At 38.4% G+C, this 9,840-nt stretch overlaps 1 protein-coding gene across 1 annotated transcript; it reads left to right on the top strand.

The window, feature by feature from the left end:
* The first annotated feature begins 5,259 nt into the window (after positions 1-5,259).
* On the top strand, positions 5,260-9,109 carry LOC6039802 (coiled-coil domain-containing protein 149). The gene is made up of 5 exons (XM_038265935.1): positions 5,260-5,535; positions 5,594-6,289; positions 6,356-6,437; positions 8,097-8,241; positions 8,327-9,109. Exons 1-5 carry the CDS (start codon positions 5,404-5,406, stop codon positions 8,871-8,873), a joined length of 1,602 nt encoding a protein of 533 aa, XP_038121863.1. The 5' UTR covers positions 5,260-5,403; the 3' UTR covers positions 8,874-9,109.
* The last annotated feature ends 731 nt before the right edge of the window (positions 9,110-9,840 follow it).

Raw genomic sequence — 9,840 nt, 5'->3', positions numbered from 1 at the left:
CTCGAATGAAATTTTAAACTTGTCCTTTTTCTAAATTTTCAAATTGATAGGCAACGAGATATTTTTGCGATTACTTTTTACAAATGGAAAAATATAGCAACATCATATCAAAATTTTTAATTTCTACATTTCTGAATCTGCAGAACAAAAAGAACAAAAGGTTGGGTTTTAAAAAAATAGATTGGACAGCTATGCCTTTATGCAAAGTTCAGTTTAAAGAAGCGGTGACGGTAAATTTTAACGTAAAAAAAATACAATTCAAACATAAGCTAAAAGAATTGATAAAGCAACATTTGTTGCGAAAACAATATTGAAGAAACAGTTTTTTATAATGAAATATTTTTACAAAAATACGTAAGGATCATAAAAACCTCTTAGAATTATTTGTTTATTCAAATTAAGAGGCAGTATTTGTAAATATTGCTCGGTTTGTTCTAGAGGTCGTATCAAGGTGCTCCGATTTGGATGAAACTTTCAGCGTTTGTTTGTCTATACATGAGATGAACTCATGCCACGTCCGTGGTTAAACCAATCCTGGATGTCAATGGCACTTTTTGAAGGGCTTCGAAAGACCTTTCGAATGCGTCTAAGAGAGCTGGAATTGATGAAGTTTTACGGAAATGCGAGCAATTTTATGATTTTTCATGTTTTTTTGGACCTCGAACTTCAATGGCCGTTTTACCCCACTTCCCTTTGTCGTAGAGGGCTCATATTTGACATGAGTTCATCTCATGTATAGACAAACAAACGCTGAAAGTTTCATCCAAATCGGAGCACCTCGATACGACCTGTTACACATTGGTGAAAAACTCGCTCTTAAGTTTTATTTTGTTATGGAGGTTTTGTAGGCAAAAAGTTCAAGTTTATTTTGAAGCTAATTTCTTTAAAATTCATAATATTGTTGACTGATTCCAATTCAAAAAATTATGGAAGGTATTTCCAAACCAAAAAAAAGGATTGTGAAATCACAAAACAAAATGCGAAAAGTTGATCATGAATTCTTAGGTCAAATACCACACATTGTTGGATAGGTAATTGAGCGACCTATACTGCCCATGTTCGCATAAATGTCCCATATGCAAAAACAGCAAGCTGAGAAAAACGCATTTGAAGTTTGTCCCATACATAAGGCTACGTGTTAAGTTTTCGCGAAAAAACTGGATTTCCTCCTGATTTCTAGAACAAAGTACTGGATGTTACAGGCTCTTTCGAAAGAGCACACAATTTTGAACCAAACCGTTCATTAACTCGAAATCGATGAAAATGCATATGGGACATTTATGCGATCAGGGGCAGTATACAAAGAGTCTAAAAGTTTGAATATGTTGCAACCCTGTCCAAAATTATGACCACTAAAGAGAAATATATGTACTCTAATGTAGAGATCCTTAATAGGGAGACTGGTCGAAGTGAATTTGACGTACCCAAACAGACACGAGTTTGACGCATCCAAACGAGCATTTGCCTTTACGCCCAGCAAAACTTATCAGTGTTGCCAAGCTCAAAATATACGTTGCCAGATCGATTTAGCCAGCTTAGACCAGTCTCCCTATTTAGGGTCTCTACTCTAATGTGGTTGATCTCACTTAGCGGTACGTAAGTAATGTCCGTATCCATCATGCGACCTATCGTCGCATGGATAATCGAGAGACCTTCCAAATGAGTCTGAACCCCTATCTAAAGTTATGAGCACTTAAGTAATATCTGCAAACAGTTAAGAGGCAGTATTTGTAGATTTTGCTCGGTTTGTTCTAGAGGTCGTATCGAGGTGCTCCGATTTGGATGAAACTTTCAGCGTTTGTTTGTCTATACATGAGATGAACTCATGCCAAATATGAGCCCTCTACGACAAAGGGAAGTGGGTACAACCAGCGTGGATGTTTAAGGTAAAAAAAACATGAAAAATCTTAAAATTGCTCGCATTTCTTTAAAACTTTATCAATTCCAACTGTCTTAGTTGCATTCAAAAGGTCTTTTGAAGCCCTTCAAAATGCGCTATATACATCCAGGATTGATTTGGCTTTTTCTCATAGCTTTTGCAAATTACTGCTAAAAATTGATTTTTCTAAAACCCCAATATCTTTTTGCAGCAGCCTCCAACACCCTAACTCCCATAGGTCAAAAGTTAGGGAATTTCATGGACTATAAGCCTATGGTATTAACTTTTTGGCCAATCGCCTTTTTTTTCATAGTTTTTCAATTTTTCTATAACAAACATTTTACAACGTTAGTTTTTGCCCTGTAGGCCAAAACGACCGCACTTTTTGGGCTCAATTTTTACATATTCGGAATCCTCGGGAAATTCCACGTAAGTTTTAAGTATTGGAGTTATAAATTTGATTTAAAAAATAATTGAAAAAAACATTTTTGAAAAAAGAAATAGATGTCGTTTCCCTGGGATCAATACGTCAAATGCTGTATCAAGTAGGCGAATACCTGTTTTACCCCTTATCCGAAAATTTGTTAAAAATTATTTGAATTCGTTTTAAATGGCATTTTTTTCAATCAAATTTACAACTCCAATGCTTCAAACTTACGTGGAATTTCCCGAGGATTCCGAATATGTCGAAATAGAGACCAAAAAGTGCCATCTTTTTTACCTACAGGACAAAAACTAACGTTGTAAAATGTTTGTTATAGAAAAATTGAAAAACTATGAGAAAAACTGCGATTGGCCAAAAAGTTAATACCGTAGGCATATAGTCCATGAAATTCCCTAACTTTTGACCTATGGGAGTAAGGCTGTTGGAGGCTGCTGCTAAAAGATATTGGTGTTTTAGAAAAATCAATTTTTAGCAGTAATTTGCAAAAGCTATGAGAAAAAGTCAAATCAATCCTGGATGTTTATAACGCATTTTGAAGGGCTTAAAAAGACCTTTTGAATGCAACTAAGACAGTTGGAATTGATAAAGTTTTAAAGAAATGCGAGCAATTTTAAGATTTTTCATGTGTTTTTTACCTTAAACTTCCATGCTGGTTTTACCCCACTTCCCTTTGTCGTAGAGGGCTCATATTTGGCATGAGTTCATCTCATGTATAGACAAACAAACGCTGAAAGTTTCATCCAAATCGGAGCACCTCGATACGACCTGTTACACATTGGTGAAAAACTCGCTCTTAAGCTTCCCTGACATTTTTGAAAACATATGACAGGGGAGTAATTCTCCACCAACTCACACGGAATCAATTTGCGTGATATTTACTTTTGTCCCTGATCACGAATCCGAGCTCCATTTTTCGATAACTCGAGATGGAGGCGTGGTACGACCCCTTTCATTTGATAACATTCGGAAAAAGACGTGCCGTCATCTAAGACGAATCAGGACACATGGGGCGAATTTGGACAGCTGTTTTAGCAATGTTGCAGCCTAATATTTAGAAATAAGATAAAAAATACAAAAATTGTTTCAAAAATTATGCAATTTTTCGTAAATTAACTGTAATTTTTTTTAGCATGCGCAGGATTATTTTTAAGAGTGCAACAATGTTCTACAAAATTGTTGGGCTGGCAATTAAAAAAAAAATGAGGTATAAACAAAAGGAGTTTGCTTGTAATCATCACGAAATATCGCGATTTTACGAAAGAATTATCGAAAATGTTGCAACCGTGTTTCAAGTTATGATGTACTTTCCGAAGAATTAATAGATAAGATGAAAATTATTTGCGGATCTTTTTCGTGATGCATTTTTAGTAAGTAGTAAGGAAGGCACCAACCATATAGGTGGATTAGGTTAGTAAAATACCTAAAGATACTCTAGTACTATTTATAAAATGTACTTTTTTACTTTTAAGTTGAAAAGCTCATTTTTCCCAATTTCTTTCCATGTTTCGCAGTATATCAGCAACCAAAGGTTTGATCAAGAATGTTAAAAAATAATAAAATGCGGGAGAGAATTTTTAAAGCCTATTTTATTCTAGATTGACGGGGATGTACACTATTTATATGATTTAATAATAAAATTATAAATATATTGAGGATTTTAACTCAAAGCTCAACTTTATCTAAACTTCACTTAAATATATTTTCATAACAAATTTCATTTTACATCCAAAAATGATTATTGCACTTTTTTCACTGTGATTTCAAAATTTAACAAATATTGCATTTTTTTCAAAAAATCCTAATTTGGCCAGAATTAAAAGATCTGTCGTGCACTCTACCTCAACAGTTGACCCTTTTGGACCGCTAAAAATTGTGAAAATCGAGTTTTTGTTATTAGAAGTGAATAATGATTATTTTAAAGTTGATACCTTGTTGATACCTACAAAGTCCATCATTGATTGTAGAAAAAAGGTGTCAAAGTAGTTTCTGTTTTAAGCTGAATTTACCGAAAAAATACTCAATCATTACAAAAAAAAATTGTATTCGAATAAATGTTGCTTTAAACGTTTATCGATTACTTTACCGAATAATCTGTGAAAATTAATGATTTTATCTCCAACTGCTTATCTTACCCTCTAGCCCGAGCTCCCACCTAATTCGATTTCCGCCCCGCGTATAAACGTCACCAAATTTTGATCTGTCCCAGTGTACGACCGTGCCGACACGTGTTTCGTTCCACCATGCGTTATGCTCGTTTTCTCCCCCTAATTTGCTGAATGACACCATCAAGCGACCTGGGTGTATTTCACATGTGCGTGAGTTCGCTCGGTCCCCGTAGACTCTGTGCTCGATCGTAAAGTCCCCCAGCTTCCCCCGTTAGAACGTTTTGGTGGGGCTCTCAAATGTGTGTAAACGTGTTTGGCCGCTTGGAAACCCGATGGTGTCTTCCGTACCAGGTGCGAGAAGCGCTTTTTCCCAACGAAAATAATTCGGAAAGTTGCGTGGGAAACTTGCGTGTATCACCTGCTATGATACAATACATTCGAAAAGTGTCTCTTACCCACTGGTAGAGCGCAAGCTTCGGCGAAGCTTTTAGGCGAAAAGCGTTTTTCAGGGTTCGTCTCTTACCTTCGCTCCACGCGCATGCGCATTCAAGTCTCCCTGGGCTCTTGCGGCTGCTAGCGCAAAGACGCGTCTGCGATTTGAACAAAAACCGTTAGAGTGAATTTCCAATTGGAAACATTTCGACGCTCATTTTCGTCGAGTCTTTCCCTCGGTTTGTGCGATGTTTTCTGTGGGGGTTCCCTGGTGTAAACATAAAACAGCATAAAATTTTCCACCAACACATGCGCCTCGAAACAAGCTGAGACAGAGGTGGCTTGTTGTTTACGAAAAGTCACAACAGAGATTGCAACGCACGAAACATGTTGTTGGTGCACTTTTTGACGTTTCACGGTATGCACTAGTAGGAAAAATCGATTTCTATCCAACTAGAAGCAAGTGTGCATAACATGTTGTCACGAAAGTGAGCTTATTCTAGTCCCATTGAGGTGTAAATATGTAAAAAAGAGTAGTTTCAATGATATCACACGAAGTTAAGTATTATGTAGATAGCGGGAAAAAATCTGGAAAGGCTAAAGAAAGCGGTGAAATGGCACTGAAAACGGGTAGTTTCGATTTTGAGGAGCATATGGAAAAATACGATTTAGAGGTACTAGATACTTTAAAATTCTATAGAATCTTGAGCTAAGAGTTCCGACCTGTTTCAGAACTCTGCCATCCATCGGAAGCTGCAGAGCAAAGTGGAAGCGCTGCAAATCATGCGAAACGAGCTCGAAAAGTATCGCTCCGAGCGGGATCAGTTCAAGCTGATGGCGGAAACTCTTCAGATGCGATACTCGGCCATCAAGAGCAGTCTCAACTCAACCGAACTGCAAGCCGCGGGATTCGGTCACGGGTCCGCCGTCAGTCTAATCGTCAACCAAACCCGCGAACGGAACCTATCCCTCACGACCGAGGTGGAGGCACTCCGGCAGCGGGTTCACGAGCTCGAAGGTGACATCAAAGTGCTGCGGACGAAAAACTCCGACCTGAAAGCCAACTGCCGCAAACTCAAATCATCCGAGCAGGTCAAGCTCAACGCCAACGGAGACATCCTGTGGCAGGAGGAAAAGTCCAAACTGATCGCGCAGATGGAAGGCATCAAGAAGAAGAACGCCCAACTGCAGTACGACTTCCGGTCCCTGCTGGATGAGAAGGAAGAGGTCGTCATGGAACGGGATGCGTACAAGTGCAAAGCCCACCGGCTAAACCACGAGCTGAGCATTGTACTGAAAGGGGACAAGTCCCAGCGGGCGATACTCGACGTTGATGGGCTGATTTTGGAGAACAAACATCAGCTGGAAAAGATCGCGAATCTGGAGAACGAGCTGGCGCTGGCGAAACAGTCTGCTGCAAAGTATAAGGTGCGTTATTAGAGCATGAACTCAGTTCTCTTATTTAAAAAAAATTAACATTGTTCTTTTCTAAAGACCATGCTGGACACCAAACGCAAGAAAGGAATAATTAAGCTTGGAAATAACAACAACCAGATGATCATGTCGCACACGCAAGGTTACTAACAATTATCTGTTGTAAAATGTTTGAATTGACTAAAATTGCCATTTTCCGTGTTATTTATTTTTCGTTTCTCATTTCAATTCTTTCATGGGTAATTCTCTACCGACTCACACGAAATCGGGAAAAGTTGCCTCGACCCTGATTCCTGATCACGAATCCGAGGTCCGTTTTTTAATATCTCGTGGCGGAGGGACGGTACGACCCCTTCCATTTTTGAACATGCGAAAAATGAGGGTTTTTGCAATAATTTGCAGCCTGATACGGTGATGAAATAGAAATTTGATGGCAAAGGGACTTTTAAGTAAAATTGGACGCCCAATTTGATGGCGTACTCAGAATTCCGAAAAACGTATTTTTCATCGAAAAAAAATACTAAAAAAGTTTTTAAAACTATGCCATTTTCCGTTAATCAACAGCATTTTTTTTTTGAACATGTCATTTTAAGGGAAATTTTATGTACTTTTCGAATCTACATTAACCTAGAAGGGTATTTTTTTCATTTAGAACAAAGTTTTTCATTTTAAAATTTAGAACATTCGAAAAAAGACATGTTCTTAAAAAAATGCAGCCTGAAATGGTGATGGTTTGGAAATTTGGTGTCAAAAGGACTTTTATGTAAAATGAGACACCCGATTTGATAGCGTACTCTGCAATCCAAAAAATCGTATTTTCATTGAAATACAAAAATAGTTTCAAAAATTACGCCATTTTTCGTTACTCAACTGTAATTTTGTTTGTTACATTTGATTTTATGTGAAATTTAGTGTACCTTTCGAATCTGCAATAACCCAGAAAGGTCATTTTTCACTTAGAACACAATTTTTCATTTTAAAATTTCGTGTTTTTGTAACTTTTCAGGAATATTTTTTAGATACAACGTCTACAAAGTTGTAGAGCAGACATTTATGCAAATTTTGATGTTCAAACATAAGGAGTTTGCTTATAACCATCACGAGTTATCGCGATTTTACGAAAACAAATATTTTGAAAAAGTTGGTCGTCGTTGATCGAACGACGAACCATAGAGAAACAATGAAAGTAACTTTTTCAAAACTTTTTTTCGTGAAATCACGATAACACGGAGAAAAAAGTGTTCCCAAAAGTGAAAAAATTACCCATCTGGGTTATTGCGGATTCCAAAAGTATATAAAATTTCCCATAAAATGCCAAAAAAAAATTACAGTTGAGCAACGAAAACTGATAGAATTTTTGAAACCATTTTTGTGTTCTTTCGATGAAAAATAAGATTTTTCAGAATTCTGAGTACGCCCTTAAATCGGTTGTCCAATTTTATACAAAAGTCCCTTTGACACCAAATTTCCAAACCATCACCATTTCAGGCTGCATTTTTGTTTTAAAGACACGTCTTTTTTCGAGTGTTAAAAAATGGAAGGGGTCGTACCGTCCCTCCGTCACGAGATATTGAAAATGGTGGTTGGGTTCGTGATCAAGGAAAAAAAAAGTTTCACGCAAATCGATGAGGGGTTGGCCCAACTTTTCCCAATTTCGTGTGAGTTGGCGGAGAATTATGGAAATTCGTATTTTTTTATGTACATATTTTAAAATTTGCTTCATTTTCATACGGCATTTTATGTTTTTTTTAACCTCACAAAAATTTCGATAAACTATTAACCCCAGTTTCTCAACTTTCAGTAAAAGAACTTTTGCAGCGCGGCACCGTCGAAGAATTGCCACTGAAGGCGGCCACCATATCGGAGCTCAAATCTCGCTGCCTGGCTCTGCTGGACAATGTCAACGACAAAAGTCTCGCGCTATCCCACCAGAAACGAACCAACAAGTATGTTTTCGCAACCGATTCTCACCTTGATGTCTCGTTTCGAGTGCTGAAGAAACAACAAATTCTCGTTCTGAATTCATTTCAGGCTATTGGCTGCGAAAATTTCCGAACTGGAGCAGCGAATTCAGGTTCTAACTGGTTCTAATGGGGCGGCCCTGTCATGCCTGTCGCCTTCGCAGATCTTACTAAATGGCTATTCCTCGGCTACCGTTGACCTAGATCTTAGCGAGGAAATTAAGAAACTCAAGGCCTCGAGTCAGTCCGAGATGTCCGACAGTGGTGGAGGACGAGCAAGATTGGCAGCCAGAACCAACGGAGTAGGTCACTGCCTTGAGGGTACCAGTTCCAACACATCGCAGGGCCTTCCAACGGAGCTTCTCTCGTCCGAGTCGAACAAAAGTCTACCGAGCTGCTCCGAACTTGGTGACCCTGACTTTGGCAATGAGTCTTCTTCCGACTTTACGTCCAATGTCGAGGAGACCGGTGGCATTCTGCTGGAGCCGTACATTAACGCCGACCGGAATCTGAGGACCGACGGCGAGTCGACGCTTCCCGAACTGCCGCCCGAAATTGCTGAGCTGGTCCGGCAATTGTCCAAGAGCATCGATGACGGCGGCGATGGTGCTAATTGAAGACGGAACGAAATGATTAACACTTTGAGCAGCTTTTTAGCACTTTTAATCATGCAGAAAGGTGCTAGGCGCGTTACATGTTTTGGACGGGCATACAAACAACTGTATAGTTGGTCTTGATCACATATTATTTGAACACAATTTTATGATGATCGAACAATATTTCCGCGTGGCACACACAAATCTGGAGTTTTTTTTAAAGGGTCCAATAAACCAAATTTTCAGTTTTTGCTTTTTGGGTGTTTTTTAAAACCCCTTACTCAAGGCGGTTTCAAAAACACCCAGAAAGCAAAAACTGGAAATTTGGTTTATTGGACCATTTCAAAAAAAAACTCCAGAACTATTCACATAATAGCATGTCGCCGTAAAATAAAAGCTCCAACCATGAATCTACTCGTAACTCATTAACGTGAAAGTTGTCCTTCTCCCAAAATGGTTTTCTAGTGAAATGTCTTAACTTTCAAGATTGCTTATTGTATCTCTCCTATCGGGGCTCATGCTTAAACCACGTGGCCATCTGGGGGGGTAGGTCTGGCGAAAATCACGATCGAAAGATGTATTCAGTAATGTTAAGCCGTTAGTCATTTCCAATGAAATCTGATTATCAAGATCAATCTAAAATGCTCGGTATCTAATTCAGATTAACGAATATCTGCACCAGAATGAATCAGCAAGTAGTGGTTCAAATGTGGTCAAGTTTTCAGGTGCTCTAAAACCTGCTGTCCCTATTCAGAATGTTAACCCAATTCGCTCCAGGTGACGGTATATAATTTTGTGAAGAAATAAAAATCTTTGCCAAAAAGTATCACTACGTGTAGAGTACTATTCTCAACAACTTGTAGAAGAAATAAAAAAAATTGTCAGGTAAGCAAAATCTATATCTTTGAAGCAAAAATCATGACACTGACAACCAGAGACGCATCGAGCTCTATAGGCTCAATAAAAACTCTTTACCTGCTCTGTTTGG

This window comes from Culex quinquefasciatus, chromosome 3 (genome assembly GCF_015732765.1).
Source record: "Culex quinquefasciatus strain JHB chromosome 3, VPISU_Cqui_1.0_pri_paternal, whole genome shotgun sequence".
Classification (NCBI taxonomy): Eukaryota; Metazoa; Arthropoda; class Insecta; order Diptera; family Culicidae; genus Culex; species Culex quinquefasciatus.
Note: the sequence above shows the minus strand (reverse complement) of the source record. Positions and strands in the feature narration are given on the sequence as shown.

Coding starts and splice junctions, on each gene's coding strand:
- LOC6039802 (XM_038265935.1), top strand. CDS start 5,404: ATGATATCACACGAAGTTAAGTATTATGTAGATAGCGGGAAAAAATCT. Junction 5,536..5,593: donor TGGAAAAATACGATTTAGAG/GTACTAGATACT, acceptor GACCTGTTTCAG/AACTCTGCCATCCATCGGAA. Junction 8,242..8,326: donor CACCAGAAACGAACCAACAA/GTATGTTTTCGC, acceptor AATTCATTTCAG/GCTATTGGCTGCGAAAATTT.